This window comes from Oncorhynchus gorbuscha, linkage group LG03, assembly GCF_021184085.1.
Source record: "Oncorhynchus gorbuscha isolate QuinsamMale2020 ecotype Even-year linkage group LG03, OgorEven_v1.0, whole genome shotgun sequence".
Classification (NCBI taxonomy): domain Eukaryota; kingdom Metazoa; phylum Chordata; class Actinopteri; order Salmoniformes; family Salmonidae; genus Oncorhynchus; species Oncorhynchus gorbuscha.
In genome coordinates this window covers 5,620,843-5,639,824 of record NC_060175.1, presented here as the reverse complement: position 1 = coordinate 5,639,824, position 18,982 = coordinate 5,620,843, and the positions used below count along the sequence as shown (strand labels likewise).

General features: G+C 42.6%; 1 protein-coding gene across 1 annotated transcript in view; it reads right to left on the bottom strand.

Moving 5' to 3' along the window:
• slc6a11b (solute carrier family 6 member 11b) overlaps window positions 1-18,982 on the bottom strand; it is a 79,635-nt gene that overhangs the window by 49,175 nt on the left and 11,478 nt on the right. The window contains exons 5-6 of the mRNA XM_046338760.1: window positions 15,593-15,674; window positions 7,567-7,699 (exon numbers count right to left, since the gene is read on the bottom strand). Of these exons, the coding sequence (XP_046194716.1) occupies window positions 7,567-7,699; window positions 15,593-15,674 (215 nt within the window). The remainder of the gene's footprint in view (window positions 1-7,566; window positions 7,700-15,592; window positions 15,675-18,982) is intronic.

Below are 18,982 nucleotides of genomic sequence, written 5' to 3'. Positions count from 1 at the left end.
ATGCTCTAACCACTAGGCTACCTGCTGCCCCTAACAGTAGAGTACTGGCCCAATGCTCTAACCACTAGGCTACCTGCTGCCCCTAACAGTAGAGTACTGGCCCAATGCTCTAAACACTAGGCTACCTGCTGCCCCTAACAGTAGAGTACTGGCCCAATGCTCTAAACACTAGGCTACCTGCTGCCACGTTCAAGTTTTATTTGATTTCTTATTTCTCGTTTGTTTCACGATAAAAAATATGTTGCATCTTCAAAGTGGTAAGCATGTTGTGTAAATGATACAAACCCCCAACAATGCCAAGCCACTGTATGTAACTGTATCCAACTCCAATTACAATGTTAGTTATAATAACGTTAGCTGATGTGTGTTCCTGCGTTATAGTTGTTAAATGGCTTACAGGAACAAAATACCAAAATGTAGAAATATCTTTGATAAATATTTTAATCCAATTGCAGTCTTCAATTCAATTTGATACTTTTTTTGCAGTATTACTTCAGTGCCTTGTTGCAAACAGGATGCAAGTTTTGTCATATTTTTATTCTGTACAGGCTTCCTTCTTTTCACATTGTCAATTAGGTTAGTATTGTGGACAATGTTGTTTTTTCCCTCTCACAGCCATTAAACTCTAACTGTTTTAAAGTCACCATTGGAGAAATCCCTAAATAGTTTCCTTCCTCTCCGGCAACTGAGTTAGGAAGGACGCCTGTATCTTTGTAGTGACTGAATGTATTGATACACCTTCCAAAATGTAATTAACATCACCATGCTCAAATGGATATTCAATATCTGCTTTTTTTTTACCCAACTACCAATAGGTGCCTTTCTTTGTGAGGTATTTGAAAACCTCCCTGGTCTTTAAAATGTAACTGTTTTAACCCAGTCTAAGCCGGTGGAGGTGGAGGGTTCTATTCAGCTATATGGAATTGATTTAAGGATCATTCACACATAGATGTACTGTATATATACAGTGGGGGGGGGGGGTATTTAGTCAGCCACCAATTGTGCAAGTTCTCCCACTTAAAAAGATGATGAGGGGCCTGTAATTTTCAACAAAGGTACACTTAATAATATAATAAATAATATATGCCATTTAGCAGACGCTTTTATCCAAAGCGACTTACAGTCATGTGTGCATACATTCTACGTATGGGTGGTCCCGGGGATCGAACCCACTACCCTGGCGTTACAAGCGCCATGCTCTACCAACTGAGCTACAGAAGGTACACTTCAACTATGACAGACGAAATGAGAGAAAAAAATCCAGAAAATCATCACATTTTAGGATTTTTATGAATTTATTGGCAAATTATGGTGTAAAATAAGTATTTGGTCACCTACAAACAAGCAAGATTTCTGGTTCTCACAGACCTGTAACTTCTTGACTAAATACTTTATTTAAACAGAGAGTACACAGTGGCAGAATACCTGACCACTGTGACTGACCCAAACTTAAGGAAAGCTTTGACTATGTACAAACTTAGTGAGAATAGCCTTGCTATTGTGAAAGGCCGCCGTAGGCAGACATGGCTCTCAAGAGAAGACAGGCTATGTGCTCTCTGCCCACAAAATGAGGTGGAGACTGAGCTGCACTTCCTAACCTCCTGACAAATGTTTGACCATATTAGAGACAAAAATTTCCCTGAGATTACAGACCCACAAAGGATTCGAAAACAAACCCAATTTTGATAAACTCCCATATCTACTGGGTGAAATAGCACAGTGTGTCATCACAGCAGCAAGATTTGTGACCTGTTGCCACAAGAAAAAGGCAACCAGTGAAGAACACACACCATTGTAAATTACAACCCATTTTTATGCTTATTTATTTTCCCTTTTGTACATAATATGACATTTGTAATGCCTTTATCCTTTTGGAACTTCTGTGAGTGTAATGTTTACTGTTAATTGTTATTGTTTATTTCACCTTTTTTTAAATGATTATCTATTACATTTGCTTTGGCAATGTAGACATATGTTTCCCATGCCAATAAAGCCCTTTAATTGTCATTGAATTGAGAGAGAGAAAGAGACAGAGGGGAGATACAGGGGAATTTAAGGAGGGAGAGAGAGAGAGAGAGAGAGAGAGAGAGAGTCAACTCCCCTTCCTATTTGTGTAGAGGACAGCTTCTGATCCAGACACTGAACATCATGTTGTCATCCATTACCCCAGCACAGCTCTAAGTATTCTATTTGTATCTCTTTCCTCTCCTCTGTGCGTTGGAGAGGGAAGATGCTGAGTGATTTTTCCACCACTATATTTCATAATCCTTCAATCCCTCTAGCATCTTCCCTCGTTCCCTCCATCACTATCTCTCCATCCCTCCCTCCCTCCCTCCCTCGCTGGCTCGGAGCACCGGCCTCCTCCCTCCCTCCCTCCCTCCCTGGCTCGGAGCACCGGCCTCCCTCCCTCCCTCCCTCGCTGGCTCGGAGCACCGGCCTCCTCCCTCCCTCCCTCCCTCCCTGGCTCGGAGCACCGGCCTCCTCCTCCATCCCTCCCTCCCTCCCTCGCTGGCTCGGAGCACCGGCCTCCTCCCTCCCTCCCTCCCTCCCTCCCTCCCTCCCTGGCTCGGAGCACCGGCCTCCTCCATCCCTCCCTCCCTCCTTGAGAGAATTAGTGTCTCCATTAGGTTCTTTAGAGCAGAGTCCTGCCGTCTTGGCACAGACACACATCATTCCTTAACCCCTTCAGTGTTCCCCACAACGCTTGGCACCCAGTCGCCAACTCCTCTCACCCGACTAGCTACATCAGTGTGTGTGACCGCCAGACTTGTCATTCAGCCATGTTGAATAGAGTTACATAACTCCTGTTGTAGTTTCGCATGTCAATCATATATGAGACTCAACGGAATAAAACTTGCTTCTTCGCAGCATATTATCTGAACCCACACCCCATAGTCAAGTTTAAAAAACACTATTTGCAGAAGAAGGCAGTGTGAGAGAAAGAAAAGCCCCTAGTTTTTTAATCAGTCTAATAAAAATGATCACATCTCAAACCCACTGCCACCACACCACCCCAGCACATGACCGAGCAAGTCAAAAATAATATACCCCCCCCCCTAAAAACATTTTTGTTGTAAACCGTGAACTTGGAGGTATGATATTTGTGTATCATCACTCATTATTCAGGGTTATCCACATCCACATTAATTTAGAAAACATCATATACCATTATATACCATTAATTTCATTTCTATTGGGCACAAAATAATCTGGAACACAAGCTTGATGTAATCATTGCATGCTATGAATATGGAACCAAATACTTAACTTTCTACTACGTTAATACACATATAAGTGATTTTGTCTCAATACTTTTGGAACCCCTAAAATGGGGGGGGGGCTATGTACAAAAAGGGGTGTGTAATTTCTAAACGGTTCACTCGATATGGATGAAAATACCCTCGGATTAAAGCTGACAGTCTGCACTTGAACCTCGTAGTTATTGTATAATTTCAAATCCAAAGTGCTGGACAGAGCCAAAACAACGACAACAAATGTCACTGTCCCAATAGTTTTGGAGCTCACTGTACATCTAACCACAAGCAGACAGCTCACTGTACATCTACAAAGTGAGAGAGAGAGAGAAGTGAGTAGGTGAGAGAGAGAGAGGATGAGGATGAGGGGGGAGAGAGAGGATGAGGATGAGGGGGGAGAGAGAGGATGAGGGGAGAGAGAGAGAGAGAGAGAGAGAGAGAGAGAGAGAGAGAGAGAGAGGAGAAGGAACTCTGCATGCCCCTCATGAACGCTCTACTTTCCTCTCAGTGAAAGCAGAAATCAATCTTGGACTGTTCCCTAAAGACCCGGGCTATGAAGGAGCATTCTTTCGGCTTACTTCACGTTGGGACAAAAGACACTTCAGGAGATATAGGCCTCCTTCGCTGCCGAGTCCTCTTTTCTCCTGTACAATGTGAGCCCATTCATTTTTCCACATCTCTCTTCATTTCTCTTTCTCTCCTCCCCTTCTCATTCTGGTTCATTGAATCGGTTCTACTTTCTTAAAGACTGCAGGGAGAATGGAAGGGACTGGGTAGAGGCTCAAAGAACGGAAAGGGGGACAGGGAGAGAGAGGCACGGAGAGGGGGGCAGGGAGGTGGGATAGAGGGGGACAGGGAGAGAGAGGCACGGAGAGGGGGCAGGGAGGTGGGATAGAGGGGGACAGGGAGAGAGAGGCACAGAGAGAGGGAAGGAGAAGGGGGACAAAGCACGGAGAGGGGGACAGGGAGAGAGAAGCACGGAGAGGGGGACAGGGAGAGAGAAGCACAGAGAGGGGGATAGGGAACTTGGACAGGGGGACGGAATGGGACAAGGCACAGAGAGGGGGATAGGGAGGTTGATATAGACAGAAATGGTGACTGAGTTTGTCAGAAAGTGTAGTGGAGAGGTTGTTCCCACTGTAACTATTAAAACCTACCCAAACAAGGAAAACTGTAGATATATTGCAGCATTCGTGCAAAACTGAAAGTGTGAACCATCGCATTTAACCATGGCTTGGTAGATTTGCAGTGGTCTGATACTCCTTCCATTTCAATATTATCGCTTGCACAGTTCTCCTTGGGATGTTTAAAGCTTGGGAAATCTTTTTGTATCCAAATCCGACTTTAAACTTCTTCACAACAGTATCTCGGACCTGCCTGGTGTGTTCCTTGTTCTACATGATGCTCTCTGCGCTTTTAACGGACCTCTGAGACTATCACAGTGCAGGTGCATTTATACGGAGACTTGATTACACACAGGTGGATTGTATTTATCATCATTAGTCATTTAGGTCAACATTGGATCATTCAGAGATCCTCACTGAACTTCTGGAGAGAGTTTGCTGCACTGAAAGTAAAGGGGCTGAATAATTTTGAATAATTGCACGCCCACTTTTTTCAGTTTTTGATTTGTTAAAAAAGTTTGAAATGTCCAATAAATGTCATTCCACTTCATGATTGTGTCCCACTTGTTGTTGATTCTTCACAAAAAAAATACAGTTTTATATCTTTATGTTTGAAGCCTGAAATGTGGCAAAAGGTCCCAAAGTTCAAGGGGGCCAAATACTTTCGCAAGGCACTGTATATATTTCTTTACTTTTTTATTCCATTCTTTTACTTTTTTCTTGTATTGTTGTGAATTATTAGATATTACTGCATTGTTGGAATACAAGCATTTCACTCCATCCGCAAAATGTGTATATGTGAGCAATACAATTTGATTTGATTTGGTTTTTTGCTTGCCTGAGGTAGAGTATCTCATGATAAACTGTAGACCACACTATCTACCTAGGGAGCTTTCATCTGTATTTTTCGTAGCTGGTCTACATACCACCACAGACCGATGCTGCACTAAAACCGCACTCAATGAGCAAACAGGAAAACACTCATCCAGAGGCGGCGCTCCTAGTGGCCGGGGACATTAACGCAGCGAAAACTTTAATCCTTTAAATCTTAAATCAGTTAAACCTCATTTCTATCAGCATGTTAAATATGCAACCAGAAGTTTAAAAAAACTCCAGGCCACCTTTACTCCACACACAGAGACACATACAAAGCTCTCCCTCACCCTCCATTTGGCAAATCTGACCATGATGTGTGATCACGCTCTCCACAGCCGATGTAAGTAAAACCTTTAAACAGGTCAACATTCACAAGGCCGCAGGGCTAGACAGATTACCAGGATGTGGATTCTGAGCATGCGCTAACCAACTGGCAAGTGTCTTCACTGACATTTTTAACCTCTCCCTGTCCGAGTCTGTAATACCAACATGTTTCAAGCAGACCACCATAGTCCCAAGAACACTAAGGTAACCTGCCTAAACGACCCGTAGCACTCACGTCTGTAGCCATGAAATGCTTGAAAGGCTGGTCATGGCTCAAATCAACACCATAATCCCAGAAATCCTAGACCCACTCCAATTTGCATACCGCCCCAACAGATCCACAGATGATGGAATCTCTATTGCACTCCACACTACCCTTTCCCACCTGGACAAAATGAACACCTATGTGAGAATGCTATTCATCGACTACAGCTCAGTGTTCAACACCATAGTGCCCTCAAAGCTCATCACTACGCTGGGACTAAACACCTCACTCTGCAACTGGATTCTGGACTTCCTGACGGGCCTCCTCCAGGTGGTAAGGGTAGGTAACAAAAACATCCGCCACGCTGATCCTCAACACGGGGACCCCTCAGGGGTGTGTGCTCAGTCCCCTCCTGTACTCCCTGTTCACTCATGACTGCATGGCCAGGCACGACCCCAACACCATCATTAAGTTTGCAGATGACAACAGTGGTAGGCCTGATCACCGACAATGACAACGATGGTCAGAGACCTGGTAGTGTAGTGCCAGGTCTACAAACCTCTCCCTCAACGTGATCAAGACAATCGGAGATGATTGTGGACTACAGGATAAGGAGGACCGAGCACGCCCCCATTCTCCTCGACAGGGCTGTAGTGGAGCAGTTTGAGAGCTTCAAGTTCCTTGGCGTCCACATCACTAACAAACTAGAACGGTCCAAACACACCAAGACAGTCATGAAGAGGGCACGACAAAACCTATTCCCCCTCAGGAGACTGAAAAGATTTGGCATGGGTCCTCAGATCCTCAAAAGGTTTTACACTCGAAAGCATCCTGACGGGTTGCATCACTGCCTGGTATGGCAACTGCTCAGCCTCCGACCGCAAGGCACTACAGAGGGTAGTGCGTACGGCCCAGGATCTCTATACCAGACGGTGTCAGAGGAAGGCCCTAATAATTGACAAAGACCCCAGCCACCCCAGTCATATACTGTTCTCTCTGCTACCACACGGCAAGCGGTACCGGAGCGCCAAGTCTAGGTCCAAGAGGCTTCTAAACAGCTTCTACCCCCAAGCCATAAGACTCCTGAACATCTAATCAAATGGCTACCTGGACTATTTGCATTGCACCCCCCTCCTACGCTTCTGTTACTGTCTGTTATTATCAATGCATAGTCACGGTCCTTCTGTAGCTCAGTTGGTAGAGCATGGCGCTTGTAACGCCAGGGTAGTGGGTTCGATCCCCGGGACCACCCATACGTAGAATGTATGCACACATGACTGTAAGTCGCTTTGGATAAAAGCGTCTGCTAAATGGCATATATTATCATTATTATTATTATATAATAACTCTACCTACATGTATATATTTTCTCAATTAGTTCAACATCTGTGCCCCTGCAAATTGACTCTGTACCAGTAACCCCTGTTTATAGTCTCGCTATTGTTATTTTACTGCTGTTCTTTAATTACTTGTTACTTTTATTTATTATTCTTAACAGGTATTACCCAACTCATTGCCACCCCCCCTCCACACACACACACACACACATTTCATTTCACACAACAGGTAAGATATTGCGGTGATATGCAGTGATATTGCAGTGATCTTGTCACCAAGAGTGAAGTCTAATACTGAGATCCCTGTTCAAAGAGTAGCAGAACCTTCCACGTAACTCAATTCAATACTGTACTGAGAAAGATCTTCTTCATCGCTCGATCGAAATCTAAAGGCAATGTTCCGCAATAAGGCTTGACTGTTGTAGCTAATGAAAAAAATGTTTTACCTTTCCGGTGGATTTGGGCCCTTTCCATATGCAGAAGTAGCAGATGACCCAAGCCAGAGCCAGACACAGAGCCAGTTCCCAGCGTAGCTTCCCGATGTGTTCAATCCCACTGGAGATCTTGAGGACACGACGTCTGTTAGAGCAAAGACGACAAAAAAAAACATATCAGGAAAGACACACAATTAATAAAATATCTCAATATCTCACAGGGTAGCCTAGTGGTAAGAGCATTGGACTAGTAACCGAAAGGTTGCAAGTTCAAATCCCCGAGCTGACAAGGTACAAAATCTGTCGTTCTGCCCCTGAACAGGCAGTTAACCCACTGTTCCTAGGCCGTCATTGAAAATAAGAATTTGTTCTTAACTGACTTGCCTAGTAAAATAAAGGTCAAATAAAAAAAAATCTTTAATGTTGTTCTAAAATGAGAAATGACATCTTAAACCATGGTTGGGATCAACTGCATTTCAATTGGGGTTTTCTGTGAAAATGGAATTGACCCCCAAGACATACTGGCATATTTCATGTGTGTTATCAATTAGGTGATTAGGTGATTAGGTGATTAGGTGATTAGGTGATTAGGTGATTAGGTGATTAGGTGATTAGGTGATTAGGTGATTAGGTGATTAGGTGATTAGGTGATTAGGTGATTGAGGGTCTGTGTCGAGAGAGAGAGAGGCCCGTAGAGATCTGGGTCCAACCCTGACCATTGATCATCTATGTGTTCCCCCACCCATAGCCCATACACAGTGAAACCAGGGCCCAGTACCCAGAGGGCCCAGTACCTAGGTACCCAGAGAACCCAGTGAAACCAGGGCCTAGTACCCCTGAGAACCCAGAAAACCCAGGGTCCAGAGAACCCAGAGAAACCAGGGCCCTGTACCCAGGTACCCAGAGAACCCAGGGCCCAGTACCCAGGTACCCAGAGAACCCAGGGCCCAGTACCTAGGTACCCAGGGCCAAGGGCAGAACACTGTTGAAACCAGTCTCGTTCCTTCACTACTCTGGGGTTGGAGTGGCAGCTAAGAAGTCGTCCAGTGCTGCTGGGGTCCTGACTGAACAAGAATCAAATGCCAGACCTGGCTCTAGCCTGGTCCCAGATCTGTTAAAGTGCTGTTGGCATGACAATGACCTTAAGAGTTGAATTAGGGCCACACTGGTCCCAGATCTGATCTATAGCCGAGTTGTCATGCATGTCAATGACCATACGCGTTGGCAAGATATCAAATGCAGATTTGGGACCAGCCCTGGTTCAACTCTTAAGGTTTGGGACCAGGCCAGAAAGACATCCACAGGGAATACCAAGTGACTTCATTGTATTTCAATATGGCTGCAATGGAGTCCATGAACGGACAATGCTGACCTCACAAAACTAGCAACACTTTCTGAAATGTGACATGACGACACTGTAATTAGCATGAAACTATTATACTGTAAAATATGACATGACAATACTGTAATTAGCATGAAACTATTATACTGTAAAATGTAACATGACGACACTGAAATTAGCATGAAACTATTATACTGTAAAATATGACATGACAATACTGTAATTAGCATGAAACTATTATACTGTAAAATGTAACATGACGACACTGAAATTAGCATGAAACTATTATACTGTAAAATATGACATCTCAATACTGTAATTAGCATGAAACTAGTATGCTGCCACTTACACAACACTTAGTTGTTGTCAATTCTCCATGAACACCAGATTATAGTACAGATGCCATGTCGTTATTTGAGCCAGTTTTTGCAGATAAATAAACCTGCAGCAACAGGAAATGCGAATTGTGGATTATAATTAATGGACATGTTTTGTATAGGGGTTGATACATTTTTCATTAGGGCAAATCAAGTCTGAAATTCTAAAGTGGAAACGACAAACTATTGAATACACAAGTTTTCATTTCCGGCTGCGTAGGAAAATTCCTGCAACAACAGGATGATCAACTGAAGGTACTACATCTGTAAAAGTGTAGGAAACTGGTTAGCCAGCTGATTCAAACTCCTACTCTGGCTCAATCTGGGAGAGCTACAGTGGGATAGGCTAACCTCTTACTACGCTAACCTCTTACTAGCTAACCTCTGAATAGGCTAACCTCTGAATAGGCTAACCTCTGAATAGGCTAACCTCTGAATAGGCTAACCTCTGAATAGGCTAACCTCTGAATAGGCTAACCTCTGAATAGGCTAACCTCTGAATAGGCTAACCATAGGATAGGCTAACCATAGGATAGGCTAACCATAGGATAGGCTAACCATAGGATAGGCTAACCATAGGATAGGCTAACCATAGGATAGGCTAACCATAAGATAGGCTAACCATAAGATAGGCTAACCTCTGAATATGATGTGATAAGCTAGGTAACCAAACAGGGTTTTGCTACGGTATTTTGACTCAACCTGCTCCTAGAGTAGATGGCTATGAGCGTTAGCTAGCTGTTTGGCATCGCTCCTATAGCCCGGTCATCGATTGTCCAGGTTCAGAGAGATATCATACAGTAGCATTTCATATCCTTAATAGCTGCCTGTGTGTCTCCCCCCCAAAACACACCCTATTCCCTATATAGTGCACAACTTTTGGCCCTATGGGTAGTGCACTATATAGGAAATAGTGTGACATTTGGGGGAGAGCCTCGCAGTGATACAGTAGCCTTGCCATCTCCTCCATGGCTGCCTGCCCTTTGGCAGCCAGACAGGAATCCTGCTCCCAACAACACAACATGCTGACACGAGCAGATTTGTCTCCACATCATAACATCTCCGGCTGTGCAAGAGCTCCACTGACGCTGGTAGACATAGAACCATTTAAAATGACTGACAAATTATTAGGAAAATGGTTAAGTATGTCAATTGTAGGCTACAGCAACTTGTTGTCAGTGCCCTTAGGGTTGCACACTGAGTTTCCCTCCGTTTTACCAGAGTACTGTAGCCAAACCAACAGTAGGCTGTCTGCATATACACTAATATACTGGAGCCCAGGAATGGGATCATTTGCGTTTCAATTCCAGGAAATTCATTGCACTTCCTGAATTGACTAGAATTGAAATGGAATTTACTTTAAATCTGCTGGAGTCAGTCACAATAGACTGGCTACACATACAGTAGCCACAGGGAGACAGCTAGCTAGGTTGCAATGGAGCCCGCTTCGCATGGAAAAGCTAATGAATGTTTCCAGCGTTGTAGAATCTGTGTTTACTACGTTCTTATGTGGGACAATACTGACAATCCGGAGTTCCAATGTTCCAATCCGGAGTTCCAATGTTCCAATCCGGAGTTCCAATGTTCCAATCCGGAGTTCCATCAGGACATCAATAATCTGCTCCCTAACATTATAAACCTGCATCAGGACATCAATAATCTGCTCCCTAACATTATAAACCTGCATCAGGACATCAATAAACTGCTCCCTAACATTATAAACCTGCATCAGGACATCAATAATCTGCTCCCTAACATTATAAACCTGCATCAGGACATCAATAAGCTGCTCCCCAACATTATAAACCTGCATCAGAACATCAATTAGCTGCTCCCAAAAAATTTAACCTGCATCAGGAAATTGAATCTATCATAGTTCGTGTGGGATTCAAGGACATTATGAAGGGCAGCTCAGAACAGCTGAAGATGGATTACAGAACTGATTGGTTCTCTGCTTGACACCAACAAACGCCCCATAATATTTCGCCATCTGCCCTCCCTAAATCGTGACATTGAATGGTTCAGCAGACTTGTATCCCTCCATAACTGGCTACCAGACTATTGCAGCTCTGTGGGTGGAACATTTATTGACCATTTTGATACCTTCTGAAAACAAAGCTTGTTTTATAAGGAGGATGGGATCCACCCAAATCATTTGGGCTCCTGGATCCTTACACAGCATTATAAGGCTGCGTTGAGACAATGACTTATCAATGACCCAAACCCAGCTCAGTTAATCCCCACCATTGAGACACTGAGTCATCATAATGCTTCAGCAAATGTACATTATCCCAGGGGTGTTGGAAGACAATGTAAGTAACCTAATTTATGTCCCTCCAACTGCCCTGAAGGCCTCTGATCCCACAGCTATTGTCTGCAGTAATCATGTGCCTATGAACCAGAGTTATACTGTTAGCACTGGGGCGGTGTGCCCTAGGAGGAACTCCACTGTGTGCAGCTCACCCCCTAAACATAAATAACATGAGCATGTCTACTTCTGCTAACTTCCCAGTAAAGTAATGAAAATAATCAAGCATCCCAGAAAAGTGTTTTAAAAAAGCTCATGTTAACATATGTATCTTAAGAAACAAGGTTAATGAAATCAATAATTTGCTAGTAACAGATGACATTCATATTCTGACTATATCTGAAACTCACTTAGATAATACCTTTGATGATACAGTGGTAGCAAGACATGGTTATAACATCTACAGAAAATACAGAAATGCCAAATGTGGAGGTGTTGCTGTTTATATTCAGAAACACATTCCTGTAAAGTTTAGACAGGGTCTCATGTTAAATACTGTTGAAGTAATATGGCTACAGGTTCATCTGCCTCACCTAAAGCCCATTCTGGTGGGAAGCTGCTATAGACCACCAAGTGCCAGCAGTCAGTATCTGGATAACATGTGTGAAACCTGGTACCAGGGTATTTACAAACAGCATAAGAATTAAATCATCAACATGTATTGATCACATATTTACTAAAGCTGCAGAAATGTGCTTTAACGCAGTATCCAAATCCATTGGATGTATTGATCACAATATAGTAGCCATATCTAGGAAAACCAAAGTTTCAAAGGCTGGGACTAATATAGTGTCTACGAGGTCATACAATATGTTTAGTAGTGATTCCTATGTTGTTGATGCAAAGCATATTTGCTGGTTTGTGGTGTGTAATGAGGAGCAAACAGACGCTGCACCAGACACATTAATGAAATTACTTATTCCAGTTACTAATAGGCATAATCCCATTAAGAAAATGACTAAAACCAGTTAAATCCCCATGGATTGATGAGGAATTTAAACATGGTATGGTTGAGAGGGATGATGCAAAAGGAATGTCAAAAAAGTCTGGCTGCACAACCGATTGGCAAAGGTACTGCAAATTGATAAATCATGTGACGAAACTGAATTAAAAAAGAAGAAGAAACTACACTATGAAACAAAGATAAATGACAAAGAATGATAACAAAAAGCTTTGGAGCACCTTACATGACATTTTGGGCAAAAAGGCAAACTCAGCTCCATCATTCATTGAATCAGATGGCTCATTCATCACAAAACCCCACTGATTGTCATGTTTTGTCTTAGATTGTCTTGTCATTATGCTTTCCCTTCTGTTCGTTTCCCTCTGCTGGTCTTATTAGGTTCTTTCCCTCTTTCTATCCCTCTCTTCCCCTCCCCCTCCCTCTCTCTCTCTCTCTCTATCGTTCCGTTCCTGCTCCCAGCTGTTCCTCATTCCCCTAATCATCATTTAGTCTTTTCACACCTGTTCCTTATTTTGCCCCTGATTAGAGCCCTATTTCTTCCCTTGTTTTCCGTTCTGTCCTTGTCGGATCCTTATCTGATTGTTCACTGTGCTGTGTCTTGTATTGCCCTGTCGTGTTTTTCCTCAGATGCTGCGTGTGAGCAGGTGTCTGAGTCTGCTACGTTCAAGTGCCTTCCCGAGGCAACCTGCAGTTCTTGATCAAGTCTCCAGTCTGTTCTCGCTACTGACGAGTGGAGTATTATTTTTCTGTTTTGTTTTCTTTGTTATAAGATTAACTTTTGTCTTTACTGGAATAAATACTCTGTTTTCGCCAAGTCGCTTTTGGGTCCTCATTCACCTGCATAACACTGATATTGCCAATTACTTTAATAATTTGTTTAATTGGCAATATTAGCAAATTTAGGCATGACATGCCAGCAACAAACGCTGACACTACACATCCAAGTATATTTGACCAAATTATGAAAAGACAAGCATTGTAAATTTGAATTCTGTAAAGTGAGTGTGGAAGAAGTGAACAAATTATTGTCATCTATCAACAATGACAAGCCACCGGGGTCTGACAACTTGGATGTAAAATTACTGAGGACAATACCGGACGATATTGACACTACTATTTGCCATATCTTCAATTAGCATGAGGATCCATAATAAACCAGGAAGAGTAGCTGCTGCCTTGACAGGAACTAATGGGGATCCATAATAAACCCCAGGAAGAGTAGCTGCTGCCTTGACAGGAACTAATGGGGATCCATAATAAACCCCAGGAAGAGTAGCTGCTGCCTTGGCGGGAACTAATGGGGATCCATAATAAACCCCAGGAAGAGTAGCTGCTGCCTTGGCAGGAACTAATGGGGATCCATAATAAACCCCAGGAAGAGTAGCTGCTGTCTTGGCCGGAACTAATGGGGATCCATAATAAACCCCAGGAAGAGTAGCTGCTGCCTTGGCAGGAACTAATGGGGATCCATAATAAACCCCAGGAAGAGTAGCTGCTGCCTTGGCAGGAACTAATGGGGATCCATAATAAACCCCAGGAAGAGTAGCTGCTGTCTTGGCCGGAACTAATGGGGATCCATAATAAACCCCAGGAAGAGTAGCTGCTGCCTTGGCAGGAACTAATGGGGATCCATAATAAACCCCAGGAAGAGTAGCTGCTGCCTTGGCAGGAACTAATGGGGATCCATAATAAACACCAGGAAGAGTAGCTGCTGCCTTGGCAGGAACTAATGGGGATCCATAATAAACCCCAGGAAGAGTAGCTGCTGCCTTGGCAGGAACTAATGGGGATCCATAATAAACCCCATGAAGAGTAGCTGCTGCCTTGGCAGGAACTAATGGGGATCCATAATAAACCCCAGGAAGAGTAGCTGCTGCCTTGGCAGGAACTAATGGGGATCCATAATAAACCCCAGGAAGAGTAGCTGCTGCCTTGGCAGGAACTAATGGGGATCCATAATAAACCCCAGGAAGAGTAGCTGCTGCCTTGGCAGGAACTAATGGAGATCCATAATAAACCCCAGGAAGAGTAGCTGCTGCCTTGGCAGGAACTAATGGGGATCCATAATAAACCCCAGGAAGAGTAGCTGCTGCCTTGACAGGAACTAATGGGGATCCCTAATAAATACAAATACAGCTACAGTAGCTTATGTAAAGAATGTCGGGCAAAACTAAATCTGAGACGTCTTAGGAGCACTTACACCAACGGTGGGATGTGACCTGTGACCGATGTGCAACCCATGAATATAGTTCAGCTATACAGTATGGTGTAGTTCGGCTATATAGTATACTTCAGCTATATAGTATAGTTCAGCTATACAGTATGGTGTAGTTTGGCTATATAGTATACTTCAGCTATATAGTATACTTCAGCTATATAGTATAGTTCAGCTATACAGTATGGTGTAGTTCGGCTATATAGTATAGTTCAGCTATATAGTATAGTATAATTCAGCTATATAGTATAGTATAGTTCAGCTATATAGTATAGTATAGTTCAGCTATATAGTATAGTATAATTTGGCTATATAGTATAGTATAATTTGGCTATATAGTATAGTATAATTTGGCTATATAGTATAGTATACTTCAGCTATATAGTATAGTATACTTCAGCTATATAGTATAGTTCAGCTATATAGTATAGTATAGTTCAGCTATATAGTATACTTCAGCTATATAGTATAGTTCAGCTATATAATATAGTATAATTCAGCTATATAGTATAGTATAATTCAGCTATATAGTATAGTTCAGCTATATAATATATTATAATTCAGCTATATAGTATAGTATAATTCAGCTTTATAGTATAGTTCAGCTATACGTGCAGTATCAATATAAATATAATTTTATATTTTAATTTATCCTTTATTTAACTAGGCAAGTCGTTATTTACAATGACAGCACTACACCGGCCAAATCCGCACGACGCTGGGCCAATTGTGAGCCATCCTATGGGACTCCCAATCACGGCCGGTTGTGGTACTAGCCTGGATGCTGATACTATACATACAGTATGTATATATTATAAAACAATGTACTCACTCCCAGAACTCTACAACAGGCGAGGTGGAGTTGGGGTTGAAGGTGAAATTGGTGCCGTTCCTCTGGAAATCGACACAGTTCTCTACAAGGAAACAGGGAACGTATCACAGTTCTCTACTAGGAAACAGGGAACATATCACAGTTCTCTACAAGGAAACAGGGAACATATCACAGTTCTCTACTAGGAAACAGGGAACATATCACAGTTCTCTACTAGGAAACAGGGAACATATCACAGTTCTCTACTAGGAAACAGACAGAGAACATATCACAGTTCTCTACTAGGAAACAGGGGACATATCACAGTTCTCTACTAGGAAACAGGGGACATATCACAGTTCTCTACTAGGAAACAGACAGGGAACATATCACAGTTCTCTACTAGGAAACAGGGAACATATCACAGTTCTCTACTAGGAAACAGGGAACATATCACAGTTCTCTACTAGGAAACAGACAGGGAACATATCACAGTTCTCTACTAGGAAACAGGGAACATATCACAGTTCTCTACTAGGAAACAGACAGGGAACATATCACAGTTCTCTACTAGGAAACAGGGAACATATCACAGTTCTCTACTAGGAACATATCACAGTTCTCAGGGGAACATATCACAGTTCTCTACTAGGAAACAGACAGGGAACATATCACAGTTCTCTACTAGGAAACAGGGAACATATCACAGTTCTCTACTAGGAAACAGACAGGGAACATATCACAGTTCTCTACTAGGAAACAGGGAACATATCACAGTTCTCTACTAGGAAACAGACAGGGAACATATCACAGTTCTCTACTAGGAAACAGACAGGGAACATATCACAGTTCTCTACTAGGAAACAGACAGGGAACATATCACAGTTCTCTACTAGGAAACAGGGAACATATCACAGTTCTAGGAAACAGGGAACATATCACAGTTCTCTAGGAAACAGGGAACATATCACAGTTCTCTACTAGGAAACAGGGAACATATCACAGTTCTCTACTAGGAAACAGGGAACATATCACAGTTCTCTACGAGGAAACAGGGAACATATCACAGTTCTCTACGAGGAAACAGGGAACATATCACAGTTCTCTACTAGGAAACAGGGAACATATCACAGTTCTCTATGAGGAAACAGACAGGGAACATATCACAGTTCTCTACTAGGAAACAGACAGGGAACATATCACAGTTCTCTACTAGGAAACAGGGAACATATCACAGTTCTCTACTAGGAAACAGGGAACATATCACAGTTCTCTACTAGGAAACAGGGAACATATCACAGTTCTCTACTAGGAAACAGGGAACATATCACAGTTCTCTACTAGGAAACAGGGAACATATCACAGTTCTCTACTAGGAAACAGGGAACATATCACAGTTCTCTACTAGGAAACAGGGAACATATCACAGTTCTCTACTAGGAAACAGACAGGGAACATATCACAGTTCTCTACTAGGAAACAGACAGGGAACATATCACAGTTCTCTACTAGGAAACAGGGAACATATCACAGTTCTCTACTAGGAAACAGGGAACATATCACAGTTCTCTACTAGGAAACAGGGAACATATCACAGTTCTCTACTAGGAAACAGGGAACATACAGGGAACATACAGGAACATATCACAGTTCTCTACTAGGAAACAGGGAACATATCACAGTTCTCTACTAGGAAACAGGGAACATATCACAGTTCTCTACTAGGAAACAGGGAACATATCACAGTTCTCTACTAGGAAACAGGGAACATATCACAGTTCTCTACTAGGAAACAGGGAACATATCACAGTTCTCTACTAGGAAACAGGGAACATATCACAGTTCTCTACTAGGAAACAGACAGGGAACATATCACAGTTCTCTACTAGGAAACAGGGAACATATCACAGTTCTCTACTAGGAAACAGACAGGGAACATATCACAGTTCTCTACTAGGAAACAGGGAACATATCACAGTTCTCTACTAGGAAACAGGGAACATATCACAGTTCTCTACTAGGAAACAGGGAACATATCACAGTTCTCTACTAGGAAACAGGGAACATATCACAGTTCTCTACTAGGAAACAGGGAACATATCACAGTTCTCTACTAGGAAACAGGGAACATATCACAGTTCTCTACTAGGAAACAGGGAACATATCACAGTTCTCTACTAGGAAACAGGGAACATATCACAGTTCTAGGAAACAGGGAACATATCACAGTTCTCTACTAGGAAACAGACAGGGAACATATCACAGTTCTCTACTAGGAAACAGGGAACATATCACAGTTCTCTACTAGGAAACAGGGAACATATCACAGTTCTCTACTAGGAAACAGGGAACATATCACAGTTCTCTACTAGGAAACAGGGAACATATCACAGTTCTCTACTAGGAAACAGGGAACATATCACAGTTCTCTACGAGGAAACAGGGAACATATCACAGTTCTCTACTAGGAAACAGGGAACATATCACAGTTCTCTACTAGGAAACAGACAGGGAACATATCACAGTTCTCTACTAGGAAACAGGGAACATATCACAGTTCTCTACTAGGAAACAGACAGGGAACATATCACAGTTCTCTACTAGGAAACAGGGAACATATCACAGTTCTCTACTAGGAAACAGGGAACATATCACAGTTCTCTACTAGGAAACAGGGAACATATCACAACAGAAACAGGGAACATATCACAGTTCTCTACTAGGAAACAGACAGGGAACATATCACAGTTCTCTACGAGGAAACAGGGAACATATCACAGTTCTCTACTAGGAAACAGGGGACATATCACAGTTCTCTCTAGGAAACAGGGAACATATCACAGTTCTCTAGGAAACAGGGAACATATCACAGGAAACAGGGAACATATCACAGTTCTCTACTAGGAAACAGGGAACATATCACAGTTCTCTACGAGGAAACAGACAGGGAACATATCACAGTTCTCTACTAGGAAACAGGGGACATATCACAGTTCTCTACTAGGAAACAGGGAACATATAGGAAACAGGGAACATTCAGTTCTCTACTAGGAAACAGGGAACATATCACAGTTCTCTACTAGGAAACAGGGAACATATCACAGTTCTCTACTAGGAAACAGGGAACATATCACAGTTCTCTACTAGGAAACAGGGAACATATCACAGTTCTCTACTAGGAAACAGGGAACATATCACAGTTCTCTACGAGGAAACAGGGAACATATCACAGTTCTCTACGAGGAAACAGGGAACATATCACAGTTCTCTACTAGGAAACAGGGAACATATCACAGTTCTCTACTAGGAAACAGGGAACATATCACAGTTCTCTACGAGGAAACAGGGAACATATCACAGTTCTCTACTAGGAAACTAGGAAACAGGGAACATATCACAGTTCTCTACTAG